The following is a 14,859-nucleotide window of genomic DNA, read 5'->3' on the forward strand; positions in this document are numbered from 1 at the left end:
CAATAAATTAGGTATTGATGGGACGTATTTCAAAATAATAAGAGCTATCTATGACAAACCCACAGCCAATATCATACTGAATGGGCAAAAACTGGAAGCATTCCCTTTGAAAACTGGCACAAGACAGGGATGCCCTCTCTCACCGCTCCTATTCAACATAGTGTTGGAAGTTCTGGCCAGGGCAATCAGGCAGGAGAAGGAAATAAAGGGTATTCAATTAGGAAAAGAGGAAGTCAAATTGTCCCTGTTTGCAGACGACATGATTGTTTATCTAGAAAACCGCATCGTCTCAGCCCAAAATCTCCTTAAGCTGATAAGCAACTTCAGCAAAGTCTCAGGATACAAAATCAATGTACAAAAATCACAAGCATTCCTATACACCAATAACAGACAAACAGAGAGCCAAATCATGAGTGAACTCCCATTCACAATTGCTTCAAAGAGAATAAAATACCTAGGAATCCAACTTACAAGGGATGTGAAGCACCTCTTCAAGGAGAACTACAAACCACTGCTCAAGGAAATAAAAGAGGATACAAACAAATGGAAGAACATTCCATGCTCATGGGTAGGAAGAATCAATATCGTGAAAATGGCCATACTGCCCAAGGTAATTTACAGATTCAATGCCATCCCCATCAAGCTACCAATGACTTTCTTCACAGAATTGGAAAAAACTACTTTAAAGTTCATATGGAACCAAAAAAGAGCCCGCATCGCCAAGTCAATCCTAAGCCAAAAGAACAAAGCTGGAGGCATCACACTACCTGACTTCAAACTATACTACAAGGCTACAGTAACCAAAACAGCATGGTACTGGTACCAAAACAGAGATATAGATCAATGGAACAGAACAGAGCCCTCAGAAATAACGCCACTTACCTACAACTATCTGATCTTTGACAAACCTGAGAAAAACAAGCAATGGGGAAAGGATTCCCTATTTAATAAATGGTGCTGGGAAAACTGGCTAGCCATATGTAAAAAGCTGAAACTGGATCCCTTCCTTACACCTTATACAAAAATCAATTCAAGATGGATTAAAGATTTAAACGTTAGACCTAAAACCATAAAAACCCTAGAAGAAAACCTAGGCATTACCATTCAGGACATAGACGTGGGCAAGGACTTCATGTCCAAAACACCAAAAGCAATGGCAACAAAAGCCAAAATTGACAAATGGGATCTAATTAAACTAAGGAGCTTCTGCACAGCAAAAGAAACTACCATCAGAGTGAACAGGCAACCTACAACATGGGAGAAAATTTTCGCAACCTACTCATCTGACAAAGGGCTAATATCCAGAATCTACAATGAACTCAAACAAATTTACAAGAAAAAAACAAACAACCCCATCAAAAAGTGGGCGAAGGACATGAACAGACACTTCTCAAAGAAGACATTTATGCAGCCAAAAAACACATGAAAAAATGCTCATCATCACTGGCCATCAGAGAAATGCAAATCAAAACCACTATGAGATATCATCTCACACCAGTTAGAATGGCAATCATTCAAAAGTCAGGAAACAACAGGTGCTGGAGAGGATGTGGAGAAATAGGAACACTTTTACACTGTTGGTGGGACTGTAAACTAGTTCAACCATTGTGGAAGTCAGTGTGGCGATTCCTCAGGGACCTAGAACTAGAAATACCATTTGACCCAGCCATCCCATTACTGGGTATATACCCAAATGACTATAAATCATGCTGCTATAAAGACACATGCACACGTATGTTTATTGCGGCATTATTCACAATAGCAAAGACTTGGAACCAACCCAAATGTCCAACAATGATAGACTGGATTAAGAAAATGTGGCACATATACACCATGGAATACTATGCAGCCATAAAAAATGATGAGTTCATGTCCTTTGTAGGGACATGGATGAAACTGGAAACCATCATTCTCAGTAAACTATCGCAAGAACAAAAAACCAAACACCGCATATTCTCACTCATAGGTGGGAATTGAACAATGAGATCACATGGACATAGGAAGGGGAATATCACACTCTGGGGACTATGGTGGGGAGGGGGGAGGGGGGAGGGATAGCATTAGGAGATATACCTAATGCTAGATGACGAGTTAGTGGGTGCAGCACACCAGCATGGCACATGTATACATATGTAACTAACCTGCACAGTGTGCACATGTACCCTAAAACTTAAAGTATAATAAAAAATTAAAAAAAAAAAGTTTATTTTCCCTTATATCACAGGAAATCCAGAAGAAGGCGGTGCAGAGCTTGTTGAGACAGTTAGCAATATTTTCCAAATGCAGGCTACTTCCACTCTGCCATTTTTAGTTTAGGGGCTTTTTGTCCCATGCAGCTCCAAAGTTCTCATCTGCCTTTAATGCAGCATTAGGGATATTTTCCCAACTCTTTGTCAACGAAGTTAAAGGCTTTTCTAGAACTCATCCACAGCTGGCTACTCACATCATAGTCATCAGAATGGTGACACATGGACACTTCTTGCAGCAAGAGAGCCTTGAAAAGTAATTATTTTGCTATTGCAGACTGTATAATAGGAGCAGGCAAAAGTGAAGGGGGAGAGGTGTGTATTCAGCAGTGTCTGTCAAAATACTCCACTAAGAATTCTTCCTCTTTTATCCCCAGGAGCCAGTCTACTTGATGACTTATACAAGTATTTCTTCTTCCATCACTCCCACGGAGACACCATGACTGTCATGGATCCAAAGCAGATGAATGTTGCTGCTGCTGTTTGGGCTGTTGTTTCTTATGTTGTTGCAGACATGGAAGAAATGCTGCCTAGGTCCTAGAAACAGTAAGAAAGAAACGTTTTCATGCTTCTGGCCAGGAATCCTGGGTCTGCAACTTTGGAAAACTCCTCTTCACATAACAATTTCATCTAATTCATCTTCAAAGCACAACTCTATTTCATGCTTTCTGTTATTATCTTTCTTGATACTTTCCAAATTCTCTGATTCTAGAAAAAGGAATCATTCTCCCCTCCCTCCCACCACATAGAATCAACATATGGTAGGGATCACAGTGGGGGCATTTCTTTATATCACCTCTTAAAAACATTGTTTCCACTTTAAAAGTAAACACTTAATAAATTTTTGGAAGATCTCTGATTTTTATGTGTTCATTTATGAACATTAAATACGAAAATATTATGGTTTATATTATTTATTGAAGGAGTAGAGGAATTACTCAACTTTAGTATGCTCTTAATTGAATATATGGAGGCATTTGACTTTCTAATTTGTATATTTTTATATTATGTGAATTTTAAAAATGAGCTTTGGAATTTTTTAATTTATAGAAAAAAAGGATATCATTTGGGGAAAAAATCAAGAATGTATAATTCAATTGCCTTATTAAAGGTAAATACTAGGGTCTGTCACTAGATAAATAATAATGCTATTTTGCATTTATGTTTTGTTATTTTACACAACATTTCCATGAAGTTGGGGCTTATTCACAATTTGCTGATGACATGGTTGGAGCTCAGAGAGGCTCAATAATATTTACAGAGTCGTCTAGAGCAAAAACATTAATCCCCATCCTCTCTGGAGCCAATTTCTACTATTCTGCCTCACACAACATCCAATATTCAATAAAAAATTACAAGACACACCGAAAAAAGAAGAAGAAGAAATAAACTTATTGTCAAGAGATAAAGCAATTAAGAGAACAAGACTAAGAGATGACCTAGAAGTTTGAACGATCAGAGGAGTTTAACCTAACTATGATGATTATGTTAAATGTCTAGTAAGAAAAATGGACTACACACATGAACAGAAGGGGAATTTCAGCAGAGCTGGAAACCATAAAATGGAGTCAAATACAAATGTTAAAAAATGCAATGTCAGAGATATAAAATTTTTTTGTCAGACTCATCAGCCAATTGGACAAGGCTGCAGAAAGCATTAGTGGACTTGTATGTAGGCCAATGGAAATTATCCAAAAAGAGAAGAAAGAGTAAAAAAAAACCAAAATGCCAGAGTGAATCATCCAAGAATTGTGATACAATATCAAGTTGTCTAATATGTGTGTAATTGGATTTTCAGAAGGAGAGGACAAAGCATCAATTGTATTAATGATAATAAAATGATTGAAAGAGTGGGATCTTTCATTTCTGATGAAGTAGCACACCAGTACTCTGACCCTTACACTGAAGATGACTAAAAATGCTAGATATTTGAGAAACATCTTATTAAATATATGAATGAACTGATTAACAAGAATATTAGACAAAAGACTAAGTATCGAAAGACTATATACCAAGAGATACATAGAATATTTTTTGCTTTTAAAAGGTTTTTAAACTTTTAAATATATATATATATACATATGTGTGTGTGTGTGTGTGTGTGTGTGTGTGTACTCTGTTGCCCAGGCCGGAGTGCAGTGGTGCGATCTTGGTTCACTGCAACCTCCACCTCCCAGGCTCAGGTGATCCTCCCATTTCAGCCTCCTGAGTAGCTGGGACCAAAGGGTGCTAAATTTTTTTGTGTTTTTTGTTTGTTTGTTTGTTTGTAGAGATGGGGTTTCGCCACATTGCCCAGGATGGTCTTGAACTCCTGGACTCCAGCGATCAGCCTGCCTCAGCCTCCCAAAGTGCTGGGATTACATGCATGAGCCACTGCGCTCAGCCTTAAAAACATATATATTTTTTAATTCCAATAGCTTTTTAGGTACAAATGGTTTTTGTTACACGGATGAATTGTATAGTGGTAAAACCTGAGATTTTAGTGCACTCCTCACCCAACTAGCGTGCATTGTATCCAATATATAGTTTTTTTATCCCTCACCTCCCTCTCATCCTCCCTGCTTCTGAGTCTCCAATGTCCGTTATAGCACTCTGTATGCCTTTGTATACCCATAGCTTAGCTCCCACTTATAAGTGAGAACATACAGTATTCAGTTTTCCATTCCTGAGTTACTTCACTTAGAATAATGGCCTCTAGCTCCATCCAAGTTGCTGCAAAAAACATTTCATTCTTGTTTATAGCTTACTCAGCAGTGTTCCATGGTGTACATATACCACATTTTCTTCATCCACTCATCACTTGATGGGCAGTTAGGTTGGTTCTATACCTATTCAACTGTGAATTGTGTTGCGATAAACATATGTATGCCAGTGTCTTTTGATATAATGACTTATTTTCCTTTGGGTAGATACCCAGTAATGGGGTTGTTGGATAGCATGGTAGATATACTTTTGGTTCTTTGGGAAATCTCTATACTGTTTTCCATAGAGGTTGTACTAATTTACATTCCCACCAATAGTGTATAAGCAGTCCCTTCTTACCACATCCAGTCAACATCTATTGTTTTTTGACTTTATAATAATGGGCATTCTGGGGCCAGGCATGGTGGCTCGTGCCTGTAATCCCAGAACTTTTGGAATGCAGGAAGATTGCTTCAGTTCAGGAGTTCAAGACCAGCCTGGACAATATTGTGAGACCTTTACTGTACAAAAAATAAACATAAAAATAAATTAGCCAGGCATGGTGGCATGCATCTGTGGTCCCAGCTACTTGGGAAGCTGAGGTGGGAGGATCTCTTGAGCCCAGGAGGTCACGGTTGCAGTGACCTGTGATCATGCCACTGCACTCCAGCCTGGGTGACAGCAAGACTCTGTCTCAAAAATAATAATAATGACCATTCTGACTGCAGTAAGGTGGTATCTCCTTGTGGTTTCGATTTGCATTTTCTTGATAATTAGTGATGTTGAGCATGTTTTTATAAGTTTGTTGGTCATTTGGAGATACATAGAACATTGAACAAGCTTTCTCTTTGAAAAAGTTTAAGGAATGTGGTAAACTTAAATTCCATTCAGAGATCAGGAGATTGTAGACAAATTCCAGATTCTGCCACATTAAGGATACTATAGAACTCCAACAAAAATGAGACCCCAAAATATTATACCTCAATACAGTGGTGAACAAAAATAACTCTCAGGTCTGCAAGGAAAGTTACCATGATTGAGTAAAAGCTAAGTAGAGGGTCTGAAGAAATTCCCACTTGTAAAGTTAGATAAAATATTAACTCACAACAAAAAGGGGAAAAAAAAGAATCACAGCATTCTGAGCAAGAGCAAACAAAAAAAGATAAAGAATTAACCCACAGTGTCCTCTGATATTGGAATTTTTAGGTTAAAATTATTTAAGCTATGTCCATTATTTCAAGGAAGTCAAAGAAGAGTTTGAAAGTAGAATAGAGAGCATGGGACCATAAAAAAAAAATGACCAAGCATATTGTAGAAAGAACCAAATAGAACTTTAGGGAATATAAATTATACTCAGTGAAATTTTTAAATTAGGGGACAAATTTAACCAATTTAATGAGAGTTAGTAAACTGCAAAACAATAGTGATGAAATTTATGAGAATTTAGCACAGAAAGACAAAGAATGGAAAATATAAATGAAAGGTTAAGAAATATGAAGGATAGAGTTATATTGTCTAATGTGTTTAATCAGGTTTCAGAAAAAAGAAAATGGGACAAATAATTATCTGAAGACATAATAAATCAAAATTTTCCAGAATTGAGATACACAAAATCAAGAAACCCAGTGAATCCCAAACAGAATAAATAAAAAGACGTATTTTAGAGAAACTACAGACCAGAAGAGACAAAAGAAGCTCTTTGAAGTAAGAGAGAAGAGATGGACTATCTTGAAAAAAGCAACAATTGGACTTTTAGCTAACTTCTTAACAGCAACAATGCAAGCCAGAAGATCTTCCACATGCTGAGAGACAACAATTATCAACCTAACAACTTTGTGCTCAGGGAAAATATCTTTTGAAAACAAGGACAAAGTAAGGATATTTTTCAGATTAAAAAGTGAAAGAGTTGGCCAGGCATGGTGGCTCATGCCTGTAATCCCAGCACTTTGGAGGGTGAGGCGGGTGGATCACCTGAGGTCAGGAGTTCAAGACCAGCCAGGCCAACATGGCAAAACCCCATCTCTACTAAAAAAAATACAAAAATTAGCTGGGTATAGTGGCACGTGCCTGTAATCCCAGCTACTAGGGAGCTGAGGCAGGAGAATCGCTTGAACCTGGGAGGCAGAGGTTGCAGAGAGCCAAGATCATGTCACTGCACTCCAGTCTGGGCAACAGAGTGAGACTCTGTCTCAGAAAAAAAAAAAAGAAAAAAAAAGTGAAAGAGTTTACTACCAGCAGGTCTTCACTACAGGAAATTAGAAAAAGTGTCCTTTAGGCAAAATTAAATGATTATAGAGTGGACACTAATATACAAGAAGTGAGGAGATTGACTCCAGGCCAAAATCAAAATCTGTATGTGACTTTCCAGGCCTGACTTTAGGCATTACAAAGGCTTTGCCTGGCAGGCGCTACTGGGAGAAAGCTGCCCCCTTGATGTGGTTTGATTGTGTCCCCACCCAAATGTCATCCTCAATTCCCATGTGTTGTGGGAGGGACCTGGTGGGAGGTAATTGAATCATGGGGGCAGGTCTTTCCTGTGCTGTTCTCATGATAGTGAATAAGTCTCATGAGATCTGATGGTTTTATAAAGGGGAGCTTTCCTGCACAAGCTCTCATTTGTCTGCCACCATGTGAGACGTGCCTTTCACCTTCTGCTGTGATTATGAGGCCTCCCCAGCCATGTGGAACTGTGAGTCTATTAAACCTCCTTTTCCTTATACATTACCCAGTTTCGGGTATGTCTTTATCAGCAGCATGAAAACAGACTAATACACCTTTCCACAGCTGACTTAGTGCTCTGCCAGTGGGTTACAGTTTTCCAGAAGGAGCTGCAGTCAAGGACTCAGGCCGCCTAGGGCAGCCACCCATTCCTCACCCAAACACCTCCATTCAAGGCCTCCTTATCTTATGACCAAGATACTTTCATCCACTCTGACCCAGTACTTTTCTAGTCCTAGACTTCCCCTACTCCCTTCTGTCAGTCCCCTGGACCATAAAATGTCAGGAGTCATTTGTTCAGGGCTCTTTGGTAGTGAGATGATTTTCCCTGTCTGAGCTGATTCATCTGACCCTTGCCTACTGCCATTCCCTGGGGAAAAAATGGAACGTTAGGAAGCTGGTGCTTATTTTTGCCTCTTGTTTACACTATTTCTGTAAGTGATTAAGGCTTGATTGTTAACTTTCAGTTTGGCTTATTGTTCTGACTGACCACCTAATCCTGGCCACTGGACAGAAATTAAGAGCAAAGAAAGTGATAACCGTTTTAAACAAACATAGAATAAATAAAAACCACAATAATAAGGTGGTATTTGAAAAGAAAACAAGATGGAAAGAATATATTTCACTGGAATAGCATGTGAATAACAAGTGAAGTTACTGGAATTAGTGTTCTAAGGTCCTTTTGAAACTGCCTTTGCAAAATTATAACAGTAAGAAAAATCTGACCTAGTTGACTCCATCTCACTTCTAACCCCAAGCTGTCCTTGGTCATTCCTGGACATAGGCCAAGATAACTTTGAGAGGAATTTAGTTTACAGTTTAACTTAGAAGCAAGAATGATAATAGTCCCTCCCTGAAACTAACCCTCTCCCTGTTCAATGGCTGAAACTGCCTTTGTAAGACTAATGAAAGGCCACAAGATTAGGATTATGGGAGAGGCCCAAGTTCTGCTAAAATGTAGGCATAGTTTCTATAATTTCTTACTGCTCAGGAGTCATGTGGCCAGAGGTACCAAGATTTATAACTTCCCCAATTGCTTCTATAGGTATCACTGTTGTAGAACCTAAGACTGGGGAGTTTTTTTTTTTAGATGTTTTTCAGACTGATCCCATCTGGACTCATGACTCAGCTGGTCCTGTGGCTCTGCCCACAGGTGGCCTCACTGCACAAGGACAGTCTTCCAGTGATGTGATGGCATTCCCAACCAATCAGCTGCACCCATTCCCCAGTCCCCTACCCACAAAACTGTCCATAAAAACCCTAACCTCTGACCCTTCAGGGAGACTGATTTGAGTGATAACTCCAGTTCTTCTGCATAGCTGGCCTCATGTCAGTTAAACTCTTTCTTTACTGCAATGCCATGGTCTCAGGCAATTGATTTTGTCTGTGCAGTGGGCAGAAAGAATAAATTTAGGAGCTCATATGGGATCCACCCTTGTGGGTGCCTGCTTGCAGTTCATTGGTTCCCCACAGGTCCGACTGACCTGGAGGTGAGCTCTGACGGCCACTTATTTCTCCAGAACTGAGGGTCTCTGCTGATGTCCCTCTGCAGCTGTCCTGCCAGTGAGGCACTGTTGACCCATCGTGCCTGGGCCTAACTGTCATGTAGAAATAGTTTCTGGAAGTCATCTTTAAACTGGTCTGGTAAGTATTCTAAGTGTGACCAACATCCCCTTCCTTCTCCTGACCTAGTTGGCCCCTTCTGTGGGTTCCAGATAGCCTTTTTCTGTGGGTTCATTTGTATTGCTCTAGAACAGGATAAAGATATTGTCTAACTTTAGGCTTTGCTAAGTTAAATATGAAAGTTAAATTTTCTGGCCAGGCGCCTTGGCTCATGCCTGTAATCCCAGTACTTTAGGAGGCTGAGGTGGGCGGATCGCTTGAGGTCAGGAGTTTTTAAGACCAGCCTGGCCAACATGGCCAAACCCTGTCTCTACTAAAAATACACACACAAAAATTAGTCAGGCATGGTGGTGTGCACCTGTAGTCCCAGCTACTTGGGAGGCTGAAGCACGCAATCATTTGAACCCAGGAGGCAGAGGTTGCAGTGAGCTGAGATCATGCCACTGCACTCCAGCCTGGGCGACAGTGGGAGACTCCATCTCAAAAAAAAAGAAAAAAAAGAAAGTTAAATTTTCTCAGGTAACCACAAAAAAGAGAGGTAAAGTGTGTAACAACAAAACAACCTCCCCCACCAAATGGAATGAGAAAAAAAGGCTTAACAAATTTGATATCATATTCTGTGACCACAATGCCACTAATCAACTAAAAACATATATAAGTTTGGAAAATTAGAAATATGACTCATTGAAATAAATAAATGACTTAGTAAATAAAGAAATTATTTAGTAGTTTATGAGTCTGATATGGTTTGGCTGTGTGCTCACCCAAATCTCATCTTGAATTGTAGCTTCCATAATTCCCACATGTCATGGGAGGGACCCAGTGGGAGGTAAATGAATCATGGGGGAAGGTCTTTCCCATGCTGTTCTCATGATAGTGAATAAGTCTCATCTGATGGTTTTATAAAGGGGAGTTCCCTTACACAAGCTCTCTTGCCTGCCGCCACGCAAGACATGACTCTTTGCTCCTCATTCGCCTTCAGCCATGATTGTGAGGCCTTCCCAGCCATGTGAAACTGTGAGTCAATTAAACCTCTTTTATAAATTACCCAATCTTGGGTATGTGTTTATTTGCAGTGTGAGAACAGACTAATACGGAGTTACAGAAAGAATTATAATTAAAATTAAAACATATGTACAACTGAATAACAGCTCACACACAGACAACACTTTCATATCAAAACTTGTAGGATGCAGGTAGGCAGTTTCTTAGAGGCAAAGTTACAGTTCAAAATGATAAAAATTTTAAAATAAACTAATAAACCCAAAGAAAGAATTAGGGATTATTGTTTATTCCCTAATTATTTGGTTTATTCTGCTATACTTTTTTTCCTCCAATTAAGAAATAGCAGAATAAACCCAAATAAAGAATTAAGGCTTAAACAATAAATATGAGTAGAAGTGTGTGAAATAGATCACAAGCCTTCAGTAGAAAGGATCAACAAAGCCAAAGATTTGGCTCTTTGAAAATCCTGAAAATTACTGATTAAAAGCTTTATGCCAATAATTTGGAATCTTGAATAAATGCACCAATATTTAGAAAAAAAATGTGATTACTTAAATGAGTTGATGAATAAACTTCATATTTTAATAGCTCTAGAAACATTAAATAAATTGAATCACTAGTTTAAAATGTACCCCCCACCACATAAATTCTTTAGTTTTATAAGTAAGTTCTCCCAAACTTTAAATAAATAATTTCAATTTTACAAAATTATTTTACAGTATCGAAGAAGGACTAATTAATTCTAAGCTCATTTTATGAGACTAGTACAATCTTAACACCAAAATCTAATTAAGGACAGTTTGGAAAAATCACAAGCCAACTTCACTCATGATTATAAATGAAAAAATTGAACAAAATATTAACAAACTGCATCTATTAGTGAAAGAAAAAGAGAATAAATGATGACAAAGTTGAGTTTCTGCCAGATATGCAAGATTGGTTTATCATTAGAATATCAGTTAATTTAATTCATCACATTAACAAATTTAAAAGAGAAAAGTTATCCAATCATCTCTAGATGCAGAAAAAGAGTCACATAAAACCTGGAATCCATTTATGGTAAAAATTAAAGAAGACATCCTTACCCAGATAAAAAGCGTCTACAAAAAAAGCTAAAGAAATATCATAATTAACATGAAATGCTGAAAATATTCCTTTTAAGGTAAGAAATAAACTAAGGGTGTTCACAGTAACTACTTCTATTTGGTAGTACTTGGATATTCTAGCTTCCACAGACAGGAGAAAATGTATAAGCAATGGAAAGGAAGAAAGAAAACTGTTTCTACTTGTAGACAAATATGATTGCCTACATTGAAAATTCGAAAGAATCTACCAAAAAAGTATCATAATTAAAAATGGGGCTTAAGAAGTTTGCTCAAGAAAAGAAATTTTAAAAAATGAAAAATATTTCTAGACAAATACTTAGAAAATGCAACTAAAAAGATATCATTTACATTTGCCTCAAATAATATAAAATGTTAGCTGTGTTCATTGGCACACACCAACATTACTGTAGTTCCAGCTACTAGGGAGGGATGAGGCAGGAGAATCACTTGAGTCTAAGAGTTCGAGGCCAGCCTCTGCAACATAGGAAGACCCTGTCTCTAAAAATAATAATAATGTAAAGAGTCTAGAAAAAAATTTTATGATAAGATGTGAGATTGTTTTATGGATAAAAATTATCAAACTTTATTAAAATATATTAAAGTAGAGCTAAATAGTTAGAGAAATATGACATTCATGTTTTGGAAGACTCCGTAGCAAAGATGTTCATTTTCCCCAGATTTATCTATGGAGTCAATATAATCTCTATCAAAATTTTACAATGGAGTGTTTTGGCTTTGAGTTCTTGATTTCGGTTTGTTGGTTTGTTCACTTATTTAATGTGTCAAGCTGAATCTAAAGTGTAATTGGACTACTAAGGGCTAATAACAGCCAACTATTTCTGAAAAAAAAAAAACAATAAAAGTAGGGGATCATAGCCCCTTAGTTCCACTTTCCTTCAAGGCAAGATTGTACTTTCCTGATTTCTTGTAATTTGGTATTACTATGTACTTTTGGCAAATTAATATAAGCAGAAATCAGCAGGTGTTTTGTTTTGGACTTAACTGTTGGGTGTTCAGTGAGAAGAGCTTCTACACAGGACTTACAGAAAAAGAGCAAAGCCCAAATATTAAGCAACTAAAACTCATGTTTCAAAGAGATCATACACCTCTGAGTGGAAATTGTAAAATTCCCTGTATGGTTTGCCATACTGTCTCTTTCTCCAAGGCCAATGGCAATGTTTCAGATAATGCCTGCTCCACAAGCTTGGATCCAGAGTGATAAGAAGGAATGACAGAGCTTCCAGTTTATTCACAATGGATGTGAAGCATGACTAAGAAATAAATTTTTGTTGTGTTAAGCCACTAATAATTTTGTGGAGGTTTTGTTGCCACAACATAATGTAGCCTATTCTGATTTTTTATCTTGTCTTGCCAGATGTCAAGACTTAACTTATTGTCTTTAAGATGGCATAGCATTAGCAAAACGATAAGTGAGTAGTCCAATGGGACAGACTAGAGTTCAGATCCAGAACCACATATGCAAAAACTTGATTTATGACAGGTTGGTATAGATGATCTGTAAAAAAAAGGTGGACTTTTCAATAAATGTTACAACAGTTATCTATAAGTAAACGTTTAAATTGGACTGCTACCTCATACCTCCTCTGCAGTCTTTTGTTAAGAACAGTTGGAAAACAAGTGGTTGTTTCCCTAATTTAAGGGCACCAAGAACAGTGCCCAGTACATAGTAGGTCCACAATATGTGTCCCCTGATTGAGGAATGTTAGCTGCTTCTATTTTACAGCAAATTCATTTCTCAGTTCCATTCCTCCTTCCTTCCCTTTTTTGAAGTAATGATGGAAACAAAATGAAAATTTCCATCAAGAAGCCCTGTCAAGAGAGAGCTAGCCTGAGTGCCTTTCCAGGAAAGTCCTGGAATTCTCTTAAGAGAGGAGAAAGTCTTAGGAAGGAAATATGGAAACTACCAAAGAGGCAGGTCATTATCACAATTGTGCTTTAGGTGGTATCATTCATATCCTATCTTCACAAAAGGAAACAAGTGGTCAGAAATGGAGATTTGTATTGGAGACACCACTCAGTAACCCACATGAGTAATAATTTCTACCACAGTGGCCCTTGATGACACAAGGAAATATTCTGAGTGATTAATATTGGTCATGTAGCATACAAGATGGTGTCTTTCAGCTCAATCCAAAAGACAGTCAGTCACTCTCAGGTTCATGCGGGATTTAGATATGTAGCATGTCCTGATTCTTTAACCAAGCTCAATGAGGTGAAACTAGAGCAACATTTAGTCTAGGGCTAATTTTGCCCCACTACTAAAGCTCAACCCTTCTAAGTACTCTTGATGCTCTATAGATTATGATGTTTTTTCTCTATGACTGAAGGAACAGGAGTTCCTAGTATTATTTTCTATATTCCTTCCAGATGGTTCGTTCCCCAGTTTCTGATCATTTCCGCAAATGCATGAACTGATCAGTACTCACCTGAAGTTGTGGGAAGGTGGGACCCTCTGCAGCTCCCTGGCCTTCTCTCTGTGTGTGGAACTATCCTCCGTGACACTGTGTCCTGTGAATTCTAGCTGCCTCAGCCTCTCTGGACATTCACATTCCTCTTTTCAACTCATGGTGGTTCCTGGGCTCTGCCTGGGTTTCCCTTCCCCACAGTGTAACCGGACACTCTATTAAGGAAGTAAGCTAGGGCCATCATAGTGCTCACCTCATTCGTTTTCTGCCTGTTGGGCATCATTGCTCCTCATTTCCTGGTGTCTGGTGTCTTGAACACTGTTATTTAATACATTGTATTCAGATTTTTTAATTGTTTCATGCATAAAGGTAAGTCTGGTCCCTGTTACTCCTACTTGGTTGGAAGTGGGTGTCAGACCACTAATTTTTGTCTGACGAATATACTTATATTCCTTTTACATTTAATGCATTTTGATTCATTTTTTTCACAACTTGATTCCAATCTGCGTATGTAGATTCACATAAATTTTCTGAACTGTCCAAAGTCTGCTCAAATATGCAAGATTGGTTTATCATTAGAATATCAGTTAATTTAATCCATCACATTAACAAATTTAAAAGGGCAAAATTATCCAATCATCTGTAGATGAAGAAAAAGAGTCACATAAAACCTAAAATCCATTTATGGTAAAAATTAAAGACGACATCCTTAACCAGATAAAAAGCATCTACAAAAAAAACTAAAGAAATACAATAATTAACATGAAATGCTGAAAACATTTCTTTTAAGGTAAGAAATAAGCTAAGGGTGTTCACAGTAACTACTTCTATTTGGTAGTACTTGGATGTTCTTGGTATCTATGAATTACCACAGTTCAAGGATAATCTGTAGTTTATCTAGTCATCATTATTGGATTTCAGAGTTATTTTCTAGAAAAGTTATATCCAGTTTTATAATTAGCATTAAAAATTCACAGGCTGACTGATTGCCTCCTTTTTGCTTTCTAAGATGGACATTTATGTCCTATTGAACTAAATTTCTTCCCTTTCCTT

General features: G+C 37.8%; 1 protein-coding gene across 4 annotated transcripts in view; it reads left to right on the forward strand.

Annotated features, from left to right (window-relative positions):
- Positions 1–14,859, forward strand: part of CPQ (carboxypeptidase Q) — a 619,593-nt gene that overhangs the window by 513,309 nt on the left and 91,425 nt on the right. For 2 of the 4 annotated variants that reach the window (XM_063816441.1, XM_054656908.2), the window contains one exon: positions 2,624–3,105. The exons of the other annotated variants lie outside the window; for them this stretch is intronic. In XM_063816441.1, coding sequence (XP_063672511.1) covers positions 2,624–2,787 — 164 coding nt within the window. In that variant the 3' untranslated portion in view covers positions 2,788–3,105. Of the gene's footprint in view, positions 1–2,623; positions 3,106–14,859 lie in introns of those variants that run through there. 4 annotated transcript variants of the gene reach the window in all.

The sequence above is a fragment of the Pan troglodytes genome, chromosome 7 (genome assembly GCF_028858775.2).
Source record: "Pan troglodytes isolate AG18354 chromosome 7, NHGRI_mPanTro3-v2.0_pri, whole genome shotgun sequence".
NCBI classification, from domain to species: domain Eukaryota; kingdom Metazoa; phylum Chordata; class Mammalia; order Primates; family Hominidae; genus Pan; species Pan troglodytes.